General features: G+C 38.8%; 1 protein-coding gene across 2 annotated transcripts in view; it reads right to left on the reverse strand.

Annotated features, from left to right (window-relative positions):
• SLC39A8 (solute carrier family 39 member 8) overlaps window positions 1-21,151 on the reverse strand; it is a 92,245-nt gene that overhangs the window by 58,060 nt on the left and 13,034 nt on the right. For both annotated transcript variants that reach the window (XM_025386139.1, XM_025386140.1), the window contains exon 3: window positions 6,282-6,444. In XM_025386139.1, the coding sequence (XP_025241924.1) occupies window positions 6,282-6,444 (163 nt within the window). The remainder of the gene's footprint in view (window positions 1-6,281; window positions 6,445-21,151) is intronic.

Genomic DNA, 21,151 nt, shown 5'->3' on the forward strand with positions numbered 1-21,151 from the left:
CAATAGAAGCAAAGCCACATGCACATGTTAAACTCAATAGCTTCCCTGCAAACACCTGCTCCATTACCCTCGTTCACTACCTACATAAATAACAGGAACAGTAGGATCAATTTCAATTTTTCCACCAGTTAATTCCATAGACAACTGGTGATCAAACCCTACCAATTCTGCTTCAGGTATCTCTCACCTCCAGCTTCTCCTTCCTCATTGCCAGTGGCCTTGAAGTCAGACCCTCATCACCTCTCACTCCCTCATCTTATATAACGTGGCAGTTATCTATCTGGTGCCCCTTCTACTAACTGACATGGCCTACAGACTTATACTAAATCACAAAAATGATCATCTCGTGCCCCCATTTGAAATTGCCCCTCATAAACTGACCCTCACACAGCCTCTCCAGTGTTATTTAGCCTCTTCTCAACATGGCCTTTACCCAAACACCATGTTTTCCCAACTGAACTTTACCTTTACACTGTGGTTCTCTGTCTGAAAACACTTTCCTATCTTCCTTGCCTAAGAAACTCACACGTGGCTTTCCAAGCCAATGCAAAGATCTCCTCTATGAAGCTTCCCTGCTCTCCAGATAGTACTTCCTGGCTGATCCGGATTCCCTTTACTCTTTGTTTGAAACTAATTGGTTCGCTCACCACTTCTTGTGTGCTAGAGTAATTTTATTACTGATACGTTTGCCTACATCATATAAACTGTGTGATTCTCAATGAGAAGGGCTATGTTTTATTCATCCTCAGTGCCTAGAAAATTGTCCAGGAAAAAGCACACATTCCTTGCTGAATGAATTAATAAATTCCCCATTTCAAAGTGCAGCAGAACTCTGTCAAAAAGACATACCAATCCATCTGCTTATCCACCTTTCTAACTTTCTTTGCCCTTGCACATTTATGAGCACAACTTGGGGGATGGTGGGAGTGTAATTCATCACATTCTGGGCACACTGCATAGCTTCCCCTTCTTATATTGTTAGAACATTATTCAGAAAAAAAATGTCTGGAGTTTCCACTCAACCGAAGCACTTTCCACTTAACTGAAGCACCAAAAGAATACATTGGTATGAATCTATTCCTTGGACATCTCCATATATACATGGGACTTTCTCAAATGATATGTTTCAGAGAGGGACCAGTCTCCTAATAAGTGAACCCCGAAAGATTTTTAATAGATTTCAAAGAAATATAGTCATGATAGTTTACATTTATTGAATGTCCACTGTGTAAGATTCTTCTAAGAACTTTACCTATATTAACTCATTTCATTCTCACAACAACCCTATGAGATAAGTACTATTATTTTTCCAGTTTTACTAGCAAGGAAATATGGTTCTATTATGATCCCCATTTTGCAGATCTGCATACTGCCCAGGCTTCAATTTTTGCCTGGCCCCATTCAACTGAGAAACTGTATAGAATGGTGTTTAACAGTGTGAACTCTGGAGCTAGAGGATTTGTGTTCAAATCTCAGCTCATCCCCTCACTGGCATCATAGTTTGGTTCTTTGACTTCCCTAAGGCTCAGTTTTCTCCTATTTAAAATGCAGATTAAAATAGCTCATATTTCATAGAGTTTTCACAAGAATAAAATAAAACCAGTTAATGCTGTCCCTGGAATATAGCAAGCTTTTAATAAATGTTGATTATTATTATGTTTAAAAAAATTAGTAAGTAGACCATGATATAAATGTTAGTTCATTTAATTCACTGTTATTCAGTGAAAAGAATAACAAACTAAGAATCAGGAGTTCTCATCTCACCTTAGGTACTACACCTACAAGAAGCCGCTTAACCTCTCTGGAACTTAGACTTATATCACTGGTTGTATTACAGAGTTGGACAATATGATTTTCAAGGATGCTTCAAGTAATATTCTTTATTTTGTCTACTATTTGAATTAAATACTATTCTGTAACTTCATCAAAAAATGAAGCAATTTCAGATCATTAAATTATTACTAAAATGCAATTAATTTCTCTCCTAGAGAATTTAACTTATCATCAGTTTACTGTACTCATCAATATCATTTTATAAAGCACATGAAATACATTTCAAAGATAAAATGTGAGGCCTCTGAGAAATTATATTATTTTATCTGCCCACTGAAATGTCAACATAAATGTATTCAAATTCTTGTATCATTTTGATTGCTTTTATGTTGATTTTTTATTGCTTTGGATGGGCTAAGACTTGACTCTTCATTAAGTGAAAAGTTATATGAAAAATCCAGTGCATTTAATTATTTTAAAATGTGTTTCTCAGTGAGAAAAACAATAGGATTACACAGGGGCCAGGGAATGTGGTGACTCTATGAATACATGTATAAGAACAAAGACATTCTTATTCCTCTGTGCCGGGCATTGTTCTAGGCACTTACATATATTAACTCATTTGATACTCCCAACAATTCTACAAAGGTACTATTAAAGTAACTGACCCATAGAGATATTAAATAATCATACAGTTGCACTAAAATAAAACAATCAAGATATCACATCAAAATAGCAATAGATTGCCAAGTTAAACATCTTAGATGAGTAGTAACAAGCACTCTACTAGATTACCTAAATTCCTTGAGAAACATTTCCATATCTTCTCCCACCCTATCCCACTCCACTCCAGCCTCATTTCAATTCCTAACACAATATGCACCCTAAGAGCATTTCTCTTTTTATTGGGTTATCTGTCTGAATATTTGGTGCCTTTATGATCTCATAACTCAGAATTGTTGACTTTTCTATTTTATAACTTTGTAGTGTTGGCCCTAGAATTCTACTTCTCACATCCTGCTTCTGACTTTCCAGTTCTCAATTCCTGGTTCCTGAAACAGAACCGGGGTTTAAAAATTACTTTTGAATATGAGTAATTAACTTGCACATAGCAACTGGGGTTAAAAAATTACTTTTGAATATAAGTAACTAACCTGCACAGAGCAGAGTATTTGCTTTTTCTGAAACCTCATGTCCTGTACCTAGAGTTATGCACATGTTAGATGTAGTTAATAACAGACCTAACTAACAGGCCCACTACGGCACCTATGTATTGAATAATGTTTGAAGTACTTTACAAATACTAAGTCATTTAATCTTTACAGCAAGCCCATAAGAAAGGTACTATTTTAGATGAGGAAGATGAGGCAGGAAAAGGTTAAAGTCATGTTCTCAACATAGTTGGAAAATTACAGAGCTGGGATTTGAGCCCAGGTAAACTGGCTTCAGAGTCTGTGCTTTTACTGTGCAATACTATTAGTCAAGGGTAGTATCCTAAAACATTTGCTGAATTTACTTTTGAAAGTAAAGTGCAAATTGTATTAAACAGGCTTGTAGAAAAGCTGGAATCCATCATTCTTAGCAAACTATCACAAGAACAGAAAACCAAACACCGCATGTTCTCACTCATAGGTGGGAACTGAACAATGAGATCACTTGGACTCAGGAAGGGGAACATCACACACCGGGGCCTATCATGGGGAGGGGGGAGGGGGGAGGGATTGCATTGGGAGTTATACCTGATGTAAATGACGAGTTGATGGGTGCAGCACACCAACAAGGCACAAGTATACATATGTAACAAACCTGCACGTTATGCACATGTACCCTACAACTTACAGTATAATAATAATAAATAAATTAAAAAAAAAAGAAATATAAATATACTCTAGCAAAAATATTTGCTTGAACAATTAGCAATTCAAAATTACTAATATTTCAAAATTGAAATTACTGTTATTCACAAAATTGTGAATTATATTGATAAATGATACTTGATGATTTCTATACTTTGTATCTATAAATACAGAATATCAGTGAGAACATGGGTTCTGAAGCCAAGACAACCTCAGCTGAATCTGGCTCTACCACATGCAAGTTGTCTAACTTTGAGCAAATGACTTTAAACTCCCTGTACCTTTGTTTTCTTGGCTGTAAAATGGGAATAGTAGTGCCTACATCATATAGTTGCATGTGATTAATATGTTAATGTGTAAAGTACTTCAAAGAGTGCCTGTCATATAGTAAGTACTGCAAAAGAATTGGCTATCATTGTTATTTTTGTCATTGTTGTTACCTCTTTTATTCATATAGAGGGAGATTGAAGTGTATATACACAAAGGAATCCGGAAATGAAAACAGGCACTTTCTTTGTTAAGTCTTCCCTTTTTTTCTATCTATACTCATGTCAGATGAGCTCACTCAGAACAGCATCTTTGTTTTTATTTTTTTGAGATGAGGTCTCCCTCTGCCACCCAGGCTGGAGTACAGTGGGGTAATCATAGTCCACTGCAGCTTTGACCTCCTGTGTTCAAGTGATCCTCCTGCCTCAGCCTCCCAAGTAGCTAGGCCTACAGATGCATGCCACTGTGCCAGCTAATTCTTTTAATTTTTGTTGTGATGAGGTCTCACTATGTTTCCCAGGCTGCTCTTGAACTCCTGGCCTCAAGCAATCCTCCACCTTGGCCTCCCAAAGTGCTGGTATTACAGGGATGAGTCACCGTGCCTAGCCCCAGTGTCTTTAAATATCATCTCTAGACAGGCAAATCCCCGGTCTTGACCTCTCCTCTGAAAGCAATCTCCTCTCCAAATGTCTGTGTGTCTTTGTCTATTGGACCTCCCTGTCTACCTGTGTATGTCAATGTCTCAAAGCAACCACGCTAAAAATTATACTCTTCATCCTTACCACTCCCTTCCTCTACAATAAATGGCTCCTCCCAGTCTTCTCCATCCTGGGAAATGGTATAACGATCTTTCCTGTTTCTCTGGCTCAAGCCTTGACTCACTGTTCCCTCTCCCACAATCAATGCAGGGCAAACTATTTAGCATGATCTCCAGGACTCATCCCAAATCTACTGCTTCTCCCCACTTCTACTTCCCCCACCTTAGTCCAAGTCCCCATCATCCTGAGCATCAGCTCCTGGCAGTCGCTTCCTGACCAATCACCCTGCTTCTACTCTGGCCCCATTACAATCTGTTCTTCAGATTGTAGGCAGGTGGAATGCCCTTTTACAGACTTGAATGAGATCACAGCACTCCCCTGTTTAGAATGGTACAATGACTTCACCCTACATTCGGAATAAAACCCAGTCAATTTACCACCTCCCACAAGGCTTCCTCATCTGGCCTCCATCTCCTGCCAGGACGTATCTCCTTCTACCTTCCCCGCCAACTCACTAGGCTCCAGTCACACAGGACCCTCTTGCTGCTCCTCACTCATGCCAAGCTCATTGCCAAGCTATGTTGGCTGTGCCCTCAATCAAGAATGCTCTTCCCCTAGAGAAGACCTTGCTGTGGCCCTCTCCTTCTGCTCAGATGATATCCCATCAGAGAGGGCTTCCTTGATCTATTTAAGATGATACTCATCCACCATCACTTTCTATCCCTCACCTACTAATATTTTATTTTCTTCATAGCACCTTTCACTCTGAAACTATGTTATTTGCTTGTTTGTTTAAATGTTTATTATCTCTCTTCTCCACTACACTGCAAGCCCTAATAAGACATAATTTTTCTTCTTGTTTACTATTGACTCCTTAGTGCACAGAACAATGCTGGATATGTTGTTCAATAAATATTTGCTTAATGAACAAATGAAAAAAAATTTTTAATTCCAACATAAGTGTCAAAAAGACTCCCTGAACAATTGGTTTATCTCATTGGTGAAAGTTACTCTTCTACACATTCAAGTATGTGAGCTGTATATTAAGCATACACATATTTTATTATGGTTTAAAATTTCTTTGCAGCAGATCATACCTTTAAAGTACCATATTCATGGCAATACCATTATAGTCACTTAAAATAGCTTCTGGTATTTTCTTTCACCTATGAAAATTAAAACTAATAATTTGGTCCCTGAAGATTTAATCTAGAAGTATGCTAGTTCTCTTATCTCTTCATCGGTAACTGCAGATAAACTGACAAGTTTTAAAATAATATGGTAAGCAAAAGATAATGGAAATGAAATGATCAATTATAAGTCAAATAAAATGCAATACAATATGCACAGCATAAAATATATATTGTTTAAAATCAAGAACTGGATTTTATAGTTTTTAAGTGTACTAAATACAATTTTGATTCAACAAAGAGACGAGCATAACTTACAAAGCTTAAATAAGTTATAATTCTCTTATTCTAAATACTTTCAGAATATAAGTATTATTCTAAGAGGCTCTGTGTAGATTAATTAAAAGCAATAAAGCAGAAAGAGAGGCATATTAACTTCATTTCATAATGGCTTTATAGACTTTTCAAATAAAAGAGAAAAAATGCTTTCAATATACCTTCTGAATGACTTGGTCTTGTTTTGTGCTTGGGCCGATCCTCACAAGGGTGAAAGTTCAATTGCTGTAAGACTGCTGGACAGATGACAGAGAATTTGGAGCTGGTTATTTGGGTAGCATTTGAAAAGCCATGAAGGGAAAAGATCTCTTCAGCGGTTAAACACTGAAATAGAAAAAACAAACAAAGAAAAAAAAGTGTTAATAATGTGTAAAAGCACATAAGCAAACATGCTATAAAGAGACACTCACTATTTCATCTAGATGCACAGCACTCTTTATACAAAAGCCCACCACAGAAATTGAAAGGCCCCTAAAGTTGTAAAACAGCCCCGCCACTTTAAATGTAGAAACAAGAAAAATGGAAGAAAAAAAAATCCCTTCTTAATCAACAGCCTTCCTACAGCAGAAAAAAGATAAAAATTGGTTTGGGCATATCCAAGGACTTAAATAGGGGTGCACCAACACCATTCAAACAAAGGGCTCTAAAACAATTTTATGTTGTCAGTGCCCCCTCTTAGTTTACTTTTCTTCAGTTTGAATGGATATTTTCTGTGTGTTACTGGCATGAGTCTCTATGACCTTTCTTGTAGACAAACACCTGGCTCCCTACAGTTTCATGCTAAGAAATTCCTCTCTTCTCTACACTGTAATAAATATAAATATAAAAAGTTGTTTTAAAATATGTCTTTAGGCCGGGCGCAGTGGCTCAAGCCTGTAATCCCAGCACTTTGGGAGGCCGAGGCGGGTGGATCACGAGGTCAGGAGATCGAGACTATCCTGGCTAACATGGTGAAACCCCGTCTCTACTAAAAATACAAAAAACTAGCCGGGCGTGGTGGCGGGCGCCTGTAGTCTCAGCTACTCAGGAGGCTGAGGCGGGAGAATGGCGTGAACCTGGGAGGCGGAGCTTGCAGTGAACTGAGATCACGCCACTGCACTCCAGCCTGGGAGCACAGTGAGACTCCGTCTCAAAAAAAAAAAAAATAAAATAAAATAAATAAAATAAAATAAAATAAAATATGTCTTTAGCACAAAGTGTTTTTTGTTAAAATATGCATTATTCTCAGTGATGGTGGGTAGCTTTTCTATATTAGATTAAGTTTTGAAAATAGTGCTGGGCTGTTTAGAAATTCATTAACTATTAACGAGGACTAGAATCTGCATTAGGAAAAAAACTGCAAAAATAACTTTTTAAAGGTATAATGTTGTTCTCACATTTTAACTGTAAGCTCTCTTCCATATACAGTACTTGCACTATTAAGAAAAATATAAAATGCTAATGAATGTCATAAGAATTATAGTGTGAAAAACATCCATTCACTCAAATGGAAGAGTCTGTCTTTAATAAATGTAATTTAGGCAAGTTATTTGCATGCTTCCGCCAATGCTTAAACCCCACTAAGACCTTAGCCATGTACTACGATCTGAATTATGTCTCCCCAGGTTCACATGTTGAAGCCCTAATCCCCAGTGTGATGGTATTTGGAGATGGGGCCTTTGAGAGGTAATCAAGTTTAGATGAGTTCATGAAGTTGGGGGGCCCTGGTCCACTAGGATTAGTGCACTTATAAAAAGAGACATCAAAGAGCCTGCTCACTTGCTCTTTCTCTGCTATATGAGGAAGCGAGAAAATGCTCTCTGCGACCCAAGGAGAAAGCCCTCACAGACAGCAACCATTCTGGCACCTTGGTCTTGGACTTCAAGTCCCCAGAACTGTGAGAAAATAAATTTCTGTTGCTTAACCCACCTAGGCTATGGTACTTTGTCATGGCAGCCTGAGCTGACTACTACACTATGAATGGTATCAATAACTCAAAAGTTGATGTTAACTGTTTGACCATAGGATGTTGTAATTCCCTTTACGACAGAAACAATGAAATTTAAAATGTCGTATTTTGATACAAGGAGATTACTACTGTTTATAAAGGAAAAATGAAAAAACATCAAATACACCAAGATCTATGCAGTTTTCCAAAACTAAGATTACAACTACCTTACAGAAAATGCACACTTAGATTTTTTTAATGTCTAAGTATGTACCTAAAATTGTTCCTTATTCAACCCACTCTTTTGAGTTTATGATTAATGATAGCTGTGTGCCATCCATAGAAGAGGATACACCACACCCAATGCCCTGTTAACAGTCTTCCCTTTAACTCAGAAAGATGTATAATAAACTAATGGAGGGAGAAAATACCTCAAGATTCAACTGGAGAAGGGAAAATGTGCACAGCTTATTCATCACCATGAAGGCATCCAGAAGCATAATCGCTAGACTCAAAAAATACACAACCCTTGTGGTTGAACTGGACACTGCGTGTTTCCAGGAAAAAATAGGCGTGATAGCACACAGAGAGCACCACTGTTTCCCTGCAAGGAAGACTTACCCTACTTGGACTTTAAATTCCTCCAACTGTAAAATAAGAGGAAAAAGGGAAGATGCCTCTAGATAATCTCCAAAGACTTTTCAGAATTAGCATTCTAAGACTCCCTAACACCTGATGACTGTTAAGCAGTTCTTTTTCAGACTCAAATTGTAACCCATTCCTGAATCAGGACGTCCACTTGCTAAGGCACAGTCGGCATTTTTTAATAAAGTAAAAGGCAAAAGAATAGAGACTATAAACTATATCACACATAATAGGGTAAGTATTGCTTAACCAAACTTTAGCTTCAGTTACACATCATATATAACATGCACATGTATACTGGATCATGATGTAAAATGTATTTCTTATTGTGAATGGCAGTCACGAGCTTGAATGCCACCAACCTTAAGGATGTCAGAATTGCCCACTGTACATCATTAAAGACACCCTCCTATCTACAATTAGAAAAAAAAAATAGTGCATTCAAATAAATATATAATTAATACCATCAGATAGCTTAGCTGTGCAGCATTTGTGTTGAAATTTTAGCCGGACAGGTGGTCAGGGATAGTCACGGTAGTCATGGAGAGTGGCAACTGTCCAATCACCACGAAGAACACAGAGATGTAGAGATGATAAAACTCAAAGACTCACCTCATGATAAGAGAATGAGAACAGAATGCTAACAGTGCAGCAGAACTGAATTAATGGCAAGCCTGACTTATTTAAAATAGCTATCTACCAGCAAGTGGAATGAACACAATTTTGGACAGTGGCCTATTTTTGGCTTCAAACAATCTTGATATTTATTATACTTTGACTTAACAAAGTTGAACCCGAAACAAAAGAAAGCCGTTGTCTTAGAAAGGGTGGTGCCTCCCAGAGCGGGAACAAACAGGATGAGAGTCCAGCGCCTGAAGAGTGAGGGCAACAAAACCAACCGGTTATACCATGGACAAGGAGGCCCAAACACCCTCACAAGCACACCCTTTCACCTCCAAAACAATGAACAAACACATTACGGAAAGGGTAGGATCATCCAGGGCTCCTCAGAAAACAATTCAGGGTGATTGTACGGAATGCTATGTGCCTTGATAAAACTCCATGTGCTTTCACCAGCTCCTTCATATTTATGACAGCTCTACTTCTTTTCATGTTTGTATTTATGACACTGCTGTTCTCAAGCATGCTGCCCTGATGTTTGCTGTGGCCTTTTAAGGTTTTAGATGTCCTCGTGTTCATCAGATTGACATTTTTCATAAAGACATAAAGACTCTTTCTAAGTTTGAAGTTAAGCTCCTATTCACTGGTCTCTTGCCACATTAGGGTGACCTCAGATGGGCCTTATATATGTGAAACATCAAAGTAAGGTAGCATTAGAGGTAGAGGCTAGGTATATACTACAAAAGAGACAGCCTAGCATGCTCAAAACCGTTTCAGCAAACAGTTCTGTGCATTTTGGCTTCTGCTTCTGTTCTTCCTTCTTCCTCACCAGTTTTTATAAGTCAGAAGTTTTTCTGCCTCTGTCCTAAACATGTCCTTATGGGAAAGTGGGGGGCTGGTTCAGGGAGGGGATGAAGGAAGCTCAAGGAATTAGGGCAAGTTCCTTCCTTAGCATTATACACAATTGAAATTTGGTTATAATAAATGCGGAAGAGTGGCAAGATCTGAAAGCTTCAATACCGACAGATTCTCTCCTTGGCTAAACTGCATACAGGCTCCTCTGAGCCCAGGCCTTGACCCTAGTATCCATCCTTACAGGGCCTGCATCACCCAGTGTTAGCAAGAAACCTTCTAATCAGTTTAAAGAGAGTTCCCCTACCCTCCATATCTGATCACCTTGGTCCTGTCTTCAGCAAGAATCCTGTTAGGTCTGTTTAACCAAAATCCCCCCTACCCTTAACGTTTCCTCTTAGTAATTTTCCATTCACTGACCACCTCGCCACTCCTAGCCCTCCTCCTCCCTGACTGTAAATCCCCACTTGTCCGTGTTGTATTTGGAGTTGAGCCAAGTTCTGTACTGAGGTCTCTTTTCCCCTTGTGATCATTAATTTTGTGTCAATTTGGCCACTGTGTTCCCAAACTAAACATTATTTCTATGCTGTTAAACATTATTTCTGAGGTGTCTGCAGGGGTGGTTCCAGAGGAGGTTAGCATTGGAATCAGTGGACTCCGTGAAGTAGACTGCCCTCCCCAATGTGAGTCCAATCCATTGAAGGTCTGAACAGAACAAGAGGCAGAAGAAGGAATTTGTCCCTTTTTTCCTTCCCAATTGCTTGAACTAGGTCATTTTATTTCATTTTCTCCAAAACTCCCTCTAGAGTTTACACCACTGGCTCCTCTGGTTCTCGGGCTTTCAGATTCAGACTAAATTATGCATTGGCTTTCCCAATCTGCAACCTGCAGACAGCAGATCCTGGGACTTCTCAGCCTACAAATCACATGAGCCAATTCCTCATAATCTCTCTCTCACTCTAATATATAGAGATATATATAATATAATTTTTACATATTATATAATATAATTTATATATTATATTTTTATATAATATATATTTTTATATATATATACACACACACACACACCTCCTGCTGGTTTTGTTTTGTTGGAGAACTCTAACATACCCCTATTGCAATGTTTCCTGAATAAAACCTGTTTTTACCACTTCAACTGCTGTTAGGCTCTGGTTTTTTAACACTATCAAGTATAATAGCCATGTAGTTATACTACAGATTGCATTAACTCCTTCCTTTATTCTACAAATATTTATGAAACCATAAAAGTCTAGGTATAATATTGACGGGAGTAGTAGAAAGTGGGGAAAGCTGGAGGATGACAACCAGGAAGGAAATAGTACAAAGATAAATAAGTAAAATTGCCTTCGATTAGCAAACTTAAATAACTGTGGCAGAAATAAATCAGATACATGAAGGTCTATAGACCCAGAGAGGAAATTATAAATTCACAAAAAAAACCACATAATAATAATGAACTCTAAGAGTCCACAAGAGGGAGAAATGATATGCAGAGGAAATAGCCAAAAACAACGTTGACAATAGAATGCTGGGAGAGTATAAAGAGGATACTGCCACTGCTGTTGATAGATGCAGGAGGCAGATAAAAGGGACGGTCCTCGGAGAATCTCTATCCGCCTGCAGGGAGGGAGAATAGGGTGGAGCCATGGGAAGTTCCCGTGTGTGCAAGGGGGAGGAGCCTGCCCTCTTCAGTTCCTGTGTTTGTGACCTGGAACCAATCTGTGAGATGGCGGCCTGTTAGCAGGAACTCCTCTCACTTTGCTGAGAGGTTGTTTTTTCCTTTTTTCCTTTTTGCCCAATAAATTCCACTCTCCTCACCCTTCAATGTGTCTATGTGCCTAATTTTTTCAGGTCGTGTGACAAGAACCCAGTTTAAGCTGAACTAAGGAACAAAGTTCTGCAACACTGTGATTAGGGAACCTAGGAAGAGAAGCCCATTTGGCAGGATGGTGGCAACTTTGGTTTTAGACATTTCAAGTTGCAATGCTCCTGGAACCCCAATGCAAATGATTGGTGAGCTTTCTCTGAGAAAAGTAGAGCCTAGAGATAAGGATGTGGCTGCTTCTGCAAAGAGATCATAGCTGAGTGGGAGTAGCGGAGCTGATCAGGAGAATAAGGCTTGTGAATACAAACAATTTGTGCAAAAGCAAGAAAAGGAGCCAGTGTACAAGCCCTAGTGAATTAAGCTCAGAACATAAGAAACAACCCAGGCCAGTCAAATTTGGTAGCTGTCTGTGGTTTTTGCCTTCCTGGAATGATGAAAGACATGTAACCCTTGGGTTTTTGTCCCATCTGGTAACAGACCTCCTTACTGCCATGGGAACTCCCTTCCATGTGATTTTGGTAAGCATAGGATTACCTGGATCCTATACTCACCTGTGCTACTGAAAAACTCTTTCTCCACTAGTCCTGCTGTGAGTCTGGGTCATCTTAAGCCATTTCTGCCGCCATGTGAAGGAAGACTAACTAAGAAGTGGAGAAAGACAGATTTTCAATACCATCACAACACCCTGGATACAGCTGTACCTAAAGCCGATGTGCACCCTGACTCTTAAGTTATGTGGGCCAATGAATTCCCTTTCGGCTTAAGCTAATTAAAGTTGATATTTTTTTCTTTATCCTTTATTTCTTTATTCTTTATTCTTAGAAATAAAAGAGTGCTGATGGATACATAAATTAATTATTTAAAAGTCACTTTTAAAAGCTAGTGAATGAATGCTACATCATAACCTATAGGAGAACAAAAAGATAAGCCTTTCCACTCTTTAAAGCTTCCCCACTTCTTCCTGTTCTCCACACACAGGCTGTTTTCTCTGCTTGGTTGTCTTATCAAGTGGCACCCATTAAATAATACAATACAGTAAGACCATCTGATCCTGTACCATTATACCAAGGCCTTCACACCACACCAAAAAGGAAATATCATCCCATTCAAAAGCCACCCCAGAAACGGTTTCAGATTTTGTTTTGCAATAGATTGAGATTCCATGGGAGGCTGAGTAGCTCACATTCCCAGTAAGGACAGTGCTAGGTGTGGTTTTATTCTCTCTGTGGAGGTAAAGGCAGGGAGAGACAGATTATTGTAATGCATTTAGACTCAATGACAATCCACTTTAAATACCATTAGAAAGCCCCAAAGGGAGCCAGCAGCAGAACTAGGGTTAGAACCCAAGTCTGAAAGAGCTCTGTCCAGCTTCCTTCATTTTAGCCACCTCTACGCTGCCCTTGCCAGTGATTGCTACAGCTGTTGTTAAACAGTAAGAACTACAGGTACTTTCTGAAATTTGCCATGTATGCAGCTGTGATGAAAGCCATCATCCTTCTCCCACCCCAAGTAAATGGCGATCTCCTGTTCTTTAAAGAGATGCAACAAGAGGTTTAATAAGAATCCACCTAAAATCTTCATCTTCATATAGAAGCCTATTTCACTTCTCCTTCATTCTCATTCATTTATTCATTAACTGAACAGGTTGCTCACACCTTCTCTGAGTCAGGTATTCTAGTAGGTGTTGAGAATAAGACATGGTTTCCATCTTCAACAATCTCATCATTCAGCATAGAAAGGAGATACATATAGGCCGGACATGGTGGCTCAAACCTGTAATCCCAGCACTTTGGGAGGCCGAGGAGGGCGGATCACAAGATCGGGAGTTCGAGACCAGCCTGGCCAATATGGTGAAATTCCATCTCTACTAAAAATACAAAAATTAGCCGGGCATGGTGGTGGGCACCTGCAATCCCAGCTACTCAGGGAGGCTGAGGCATGAGAATCCCTTGAATCCGGGAGGCGGAGCTTGCAGTGAGCTGAGATCATGTCACTGCACTCCAGTCTGGACAACAGAGTGGGACTCTGTCTCAAAAAATAAATAAATAAATAAATAAATAAATAAATAAATAAATAAATAAAGGAGATAAATATAAAACAGATAAGCAAATAAAAATATGCACGACATATTATGTGCTTAAAGGAATGAGGTCAGGGAAGGCTTCCTAGAAGAGGAGATACATGCGCTAAGTTTGTTATTTTGATGCATCTGATTCTTGGGGAAATAAGACATGATACATAAAAAAAATTAATAGAGAGATCAGCCATGCAAATGAGTATGCAATTAGTTGGTGAATAAATTTTATAAACAATACTTATCATAAGAGTTCTGGGAAGCATATAAGGACTACAGTAATAGCAAACCATAATATACGCTTAACACATATAACCTCTTTAATCAACCACTCAAATAGATTTTAGGTTAAATTTGGATGAAGAAATCCCGTCTAGAAAAGTACATTTCTAACGGTACAAGATTAAACAACATATAAGTGTTAAAGACAAAATTCAGATATATGTCTTCTCATGCCTTTTGACTTATAAGCCAGTATTCTGGCTACTATGTCTTAAGTCGAACACTGAGAAGGATTCAATGAAAGAATCATTGAGACCCTGGCAGAGAATGTACTTTGTTGCCCCAACAGTGAGTTGAAACACACAATTAAATTAACTATTAAACCATATTTAGGATCCCACTCAGAGACAGACTTCAAAAACAACCCTACAATAAGAAATTACTTAATGGACACAGTGTATATTATTCAGCTGACAGCTACACTAAAAACCCAGATTTCACCACTACCCAATATATTCATGTAACAAAACTGCCCTTGTACTCCTTACATTTATACAAATTTTTAAAAAGCCGGCCAGGCGCAGTGGCTCACACCTGTAATCCCAGCAGGTTGGGAGGCCAAGGCGGGCAGATCACGAGGTCAAGAGATCAAGACCATCCTGGCCAACATGGTGAAACCCTGTCTCTACTAAAAATACAAAAATTACCTGAGTGTGGTGGCGCACACCTGTAATCCCAGCTACTCGGAAGGCTGAGGCAGGAGAATTGCTTGAACCCAGGAGGCAGAGGTTGCAGTGAGCTGAGATTGTGCCACTACACTCCAGCCTGGCGACAGACCAAGACTCCGTCTCAAGAAAAAAAAAAAAAAAAAAAAAATCCTACAGTTCAAACATCAGCCAACTGTTCTCACCAGGGTGAGAATTTTAGGTATACTTCACTTTCTGCACTTCATTTCTTTTGCTTTTTCATAATTTTGTTTAGTTTGCAGCTATGAATTTAAACCATTTTTGCAGTTGGCTCCAAAAATGCTGTGAAGACAAGTGAGAGCTTCATTCATTTATTTACTCATTCATACATTCAACACATATTAACTGAGCACTACTACATGCCAGGCACATAGTAATATTAGTAATTGTCTTAATAAATACTAAGGTAGATATGAATTCCAGGATTCCAGAGGTTTCTTTCCTATTAAATAATCATTGGGATATCTAAAAGTGTTTCGAATATGGCAACTGGCCAAAGATCCCAAGAGAGCAATTGAAATACATAAATTTAAAACGGTAGTTTGAGTTTAACAATTGGGAGGCCACTTCTGACCCTTGAAACAAGTGAACAGTCCCATTAATTTATCCTTTTAGGGCTCACTGAACAATGGAATTGGTGACTTACAAGTTCCACACTCATGGCAGGAACATTCAAAGCAGGAATGACTGAGGAAATTGCTTCCAGATTGGTTCTTCCTGCAATAATGGAACTGCCTCAATTACAAGGCACTCAAGTTTCACTTCCAAATCTCCCTGATATATGCATATATATAGACATACACATACACACACACACACATATATACACACATATATACACATGCTGAATCACTCTCTCCATCTTCTCTTGAAGTTTTTCCTTCTTTAAAGTCCTCTTCAAAGTTTACTCATTATTATTTTATCAAGATAAAATACAGTTTTCTAAGGTTTGAGCCAAGAACACTCTATAAAAATAATCTCTAGGTTTAAGGTATGGCCAGTCAAGTGACCCCAACTCTGTTTCCCCAAGATTAATTTTTCCATTTTTCCTCAGGTTTTCTTACACTTCTTACTGAAGCCACTCTGGCCCTGATGCCACCCACAACACACACACTCTCTCACATACACACACACTCACACTCATATACACACACACTCACATGTATACACATACATACACACACACCTACATTCACACTCAAAACTCTTTTTGAAGAGAAGATGAAGAGCGCTTTTCCTGAATATATAATTTAAAGGAGAAAGATGCCTTGTTTTATGATACACTGCTAGGGATAAAAAGATTATTATGAAACAATATATAGAGAATGATGCTATAAATAAGGATAAATCTGTGCTCCAAAACATTAACAGTGTTTATTTCTGGGTGGAAAAATTATGCGTGGTTTTATTTTTTCCCTTTGTGCTTCTTTATATCTGCCAAAGTTTTTAACAATGTACTTGTATTTCAGTTTCTTTTAAGAAAAATAAAATTAAGTCATGATTTGTTTGTTTAAAATCTCTTTTTCCAGGTTCCCCTAAACACCAGGCAGGCTGGAATTCTTTAAAGATTTTACTAAAGAAAAAGAATGTTGAAAGCTACAACAATCTTTTTAAAAGACGTTTACAACATTGTCTGTCTTTGTCATAGTGACAGACAAGTTTCCCAGCCCTACCCAATTCCATATTCAGCTTTTCAAGATCTTCTCTTGAAAAGAGAAGGTGTTCTTCTAGAGCCCTGAAAGCCTGGTGTGGTGTCAGAGCACAGACACCCACTCTAGATCCTTGGCTTCCCACTCCTGACATGTCTTCAGGGGGCAGAGGTCACCCTACTTCCCATCATCTGCCAGGGAGTCCCATGGGCATTATCGCATATTGCCAAGATCAAAGCTTTTGTTTCCTTGCTGTGCACCAAGGGTCTCCCACTCAGTCCCTCCGGGGATAAAGTGTGGAGAGCATGCTGCTTCTTCACCTCAGGGCTGGGGAGATGCCACAAGAAACGAGTGTGCCTTTCAAAGCCATCTCACTTCCACATACAAGGACCAGCTGTGTCCATCACAGGCCCTAGTATATGACACTTCTTTAGCATGGTGGTTCTCCAAGCATGGTCCAGGGACCCCTGGAGGTTGCCAAGACCCTGTCAGAGAAAATGCAAGGTCAAAGTTTCTCTGAAAATAGTGTGAAGACTGCATTTTCCTTTTTCACTATAATTCTTTTATGTGTGAACACTACAGGAGGTATGTCATAACTGGTGGAATGGGACAGCATATATGAGATTCAAACTTTTTTCTTTTAAGCTGGATTTTGAAGAGATTTACAGAAATGTAAAACAATGCCATTCTTCTTACTAATTTTTTGGTCATGGAAAATATAGTTATTTTTCATTTAAAAATATTAGCATGGGGCCGGGTGTGGTGGCTCACGCCTGTAATCCCAGCACTTTGGGAGGCCGAGGTGGGTGGATCACGAGGTCAGGAGATCGAGACCATCCTGGCTAACACAGTGAAACCCTGTCTCTACTAAAAAAATACAAAAAACTTAGCCAGGGGTAGTGGTGAGCGCCTGTAGTCCCAGCTACTCGGGAGGCTGAGGCAGGAGAATAGCGTGAACCTGGGAAGCAGATCTTGGGTGACAGAAAGAGACTCCACCTCTAAAAAAAAAAAAAAAAAAAAAAAAAAGACATAACTGCAGCATGGCCTGGTAAGTGCGGAGGTAGGCTCCATGAATTTGGAGAAGACAGAGGTATTAACCAACTCTGAAGTAATTAGACTGTTAAAGGCTTCCTGGAGAAAGCAGCATTGAAGGTGAAATGTGAAATAAAAAGTAGAAATAAGGCTGGAGAAATATGGGAGTGGGGGCACATGCTTCAGGGCTGCAAATACCAGGCAAATAGTTTAGAGTTTATTTTAACAATAATGGGAAGTCATGTGAGGATAGTGACATGCTCAGATTTGCATATTAAAGATTCAAGTTGGCTGGGCACAGTGGCTCATGCCTGTAATCTCAGCACTTTGGGAGGCCAAGGCAGGCGGATCACCTAAGGTCAAAAGTTCAAAGACCAGCCTGACCAATATGGTGAAACCCTGTCTGCACTAAAAATACAAAAATTAGCCAGGCATGGTGGTGGGCGCCTGTAGTCCCAGCTATTTGGGAAGCTGAGACAGGAGAATTGCTTGAACCTGGAAGACAGAGGTTGCAGTGAGCTAAGATCATGCCACTGCAATCCAGCCTGGGGGAGAGAGTGAGAATCTGTCTCAAAAAAAAGATTCAAGTCTGTGAACTCAGCACTGGACCAAGCTGACTTAATAGACATCTACAGAACTCCACCCCAAATCAATAGAATATACATTCTTCTCAGCACCACATGGCACTTATTCTAAAATTGACCACATAACTGGAAGTAAAACACTCCTCGGCAAATGCAAAAGAATGGGAATCATAACAAATAGTCTCTCAGACCACAGTGCAATCAAATTAGAACTCAGGATTAAGAAACTCACTCAAAACCACACAACTACATGGAAACTGAACGACCTCCTCCTGAATGACCATTGAGTAATAATGAAATTAACGCAGAAATAAGTAATTTCTTTGAGAACAAAGACACAATGCACCAGAATCTCTGGGACATAGCTAAAGCAGTATTTAGAGGGAAATTTATAGCACTAAGTGCCCACAGGAGAAAGCAGGAAAGATCTAAAATCAACACCCTAATATCACAATTAAAAGAACTAGAAAAGCAAGAGTAAACAAATTCAAAAGCTAGCAGAAGACAAGAAATAACTAAGATCAAAGCAAAACTGAAGGAGATAGAGGCACAAAAAACCCTTCAAAAAATAATTGAATCCAGGAGCTGGTTTTTTAGAAAAGCTTAGCTAGACTAATAAAGAAGAAAAGAGAGAAGAATCAAATAGACACATAAAAAATGGTAAAGGGGAGATTACTACTTATCCCACAGAAATACAAACTACCATCAGAGAATACTATAAACACCTCAGGGCAAATAAACTTGAAAATCTAGAAGAAACAGTTAAATTCCTGGACACATACACCCTCCCAAGACTAAACCAGGAAGAAGTTGAATCCCTGAATAGACTAATAGCAAGTTCTGAAATGGAGGTAGTAATTAATAGCCTATCAACCAAAAAAAGTCCAGGACCAGGTGGATTCACAGCTGAATTCTACCGGAGGTACAAGGAGGAACTGGTACCATTCCTTCTGAAACTATTCCAATCCACAGAAAAAGAAGGAATCCTCTCTAATTCATTTTATGAGGCCAACATCATCCTGATACCAAAGCATGACAGAGACACAACAAAAAAAGAGAATTTTAGACCAATATCCCTGATGAACATTGATGCAAAAATCCTCAATAAAATACTGGCAAACCGAATCCAGCAGCACATCAAAAAGCTTATCCACCATGATGAAGTGGGCTTCATCCCTGGGATGCAAGGCTGGTTCAACATACGCAAATCAATAAACGTAATCCAGCATATAAACAGAACCAAAGACAAAAACCACATAATTATCTCAATAGATGCAGAAAAAGCTTTTGATAAAATTCAACACCACTTCATACTAAAAGAAAATGCTCAATAAACTACGTATTGATGGGATGTATCTCAAAATAACAACAACTATTTATGACAAGCCCACAGCCAATATCATACTGAATGGGCAAAGGCTGGAAGCAGTCCCTTTGAAAACCAGCACAAGACAAGGGTGCTGTCTCTCACTACTCCTATTCAACATAGTGTTGGAAGTTCTGGCTAGGGCAATCAGGCAAGAGAAAGAAATAAAGGGTATTCAAATAGGAAAAGAGGAAGTCAAGTTGTCTCTGTTTGCAGATGACATGATTGTAATTTAGAAAACCCCATCGTCTCAGCCCAAAATCTCCTTAAGCTGATAAGCAACTTTAACAAAGCCTCAGGACACAAAATCAATGTGCTAAAATCACAAGCATTTCTATACACCAATAACAGACGAGAGTCAAATCATGAGTGAACTCCCATTCACAATTGCTACCAAGAGAATAAAACACTTAGGAATACAGCTTACAACAGATGTGAAGGACCTCTTCAAGGAGAACTACAAACCACTGCTCAAGGAAATAAGAGAGGACACAAACAAATGGAAAAACATTCCATGCTCATGGATAGGAAGAATCAATGTTGCGAAAATGGCCATACTGCCCAAAGTAATTTATAGATTAAATGCTATCCCCATCAAGCTGCCATTTACTTTCTTCACATAATTGGAAAAAACTACTTTAAACTTCATATGGAACCAAAGAAGAGCCCATATAGCCAAGACAAGTCTAAGCAAAAAGAACAAGGCTGGAGGCATCACGCTACCTGACTTCAAACTATACTACAAGCTACAGTAACAAAAACAGCATAGTACTGGTACCACAACAGAGATATAGACCAATGGAACAGAACAGAAGCCTCAGAAATAACGTCACACATCTACGACCATGTGATCTTTGACAAACCTCACAAAAACAAGCAATGGGGAAAGAATTTCCTATTTAATAAATGGTGTTATGAAAACAGACTAGCCATATGTAGAGAACTGAAACTGGACTCCTTCCTTACACCTTACACAAAAATTAACTCAAGATGGATTGAAAATTTAAACATAACACCTAAAACCATAAAAATCCTAGAAGAAAATCTAGGCAATACCATTCAGGAAATAGGCATGGGCAAGGACTTCATGACTAAAACACCAAAAGCAATGGCAACAAAAGCCAAAATTGACAAATGGGGTCTAATTAAACTAAAGAGCTTCTGCGCAGCAATAGAAGCTATCATCAAAGTGAACAGGCAACCCACAGAAAGGGTGTAAACTTTTGTAATCTATCCATCTGACAAAGGGCTAATATCCAGAATCTATAAGGAACTTAAACAAATTTACAAGAAAAAAAACAACCCCATCAAAAACTGGGCAAGGTATATGAACAGATACTTTTCAAAAGAATACATTTATGTGGCCAACAAACATATGAAAAAAAACTCATCATCCACTGATCATTAGAGAAATGCAAACCAAAACCACAATGAGATACCATCTCACACCAGTCAGAATGGCGATCA

This window comes from Theropithecus gelada, chromosome 5 (genome assembly GCF_003255815.1).
Source record: "Theropithecus gelada isolate Dixy chromosome 5, Tgel_1.0, whole genome shotgun sequence".
NCBI lineage: Eukaryota > Metazoa > Chordata > Mammalia > Primates > Cercopithecidae > Theropithecus > Theropithecus gelada.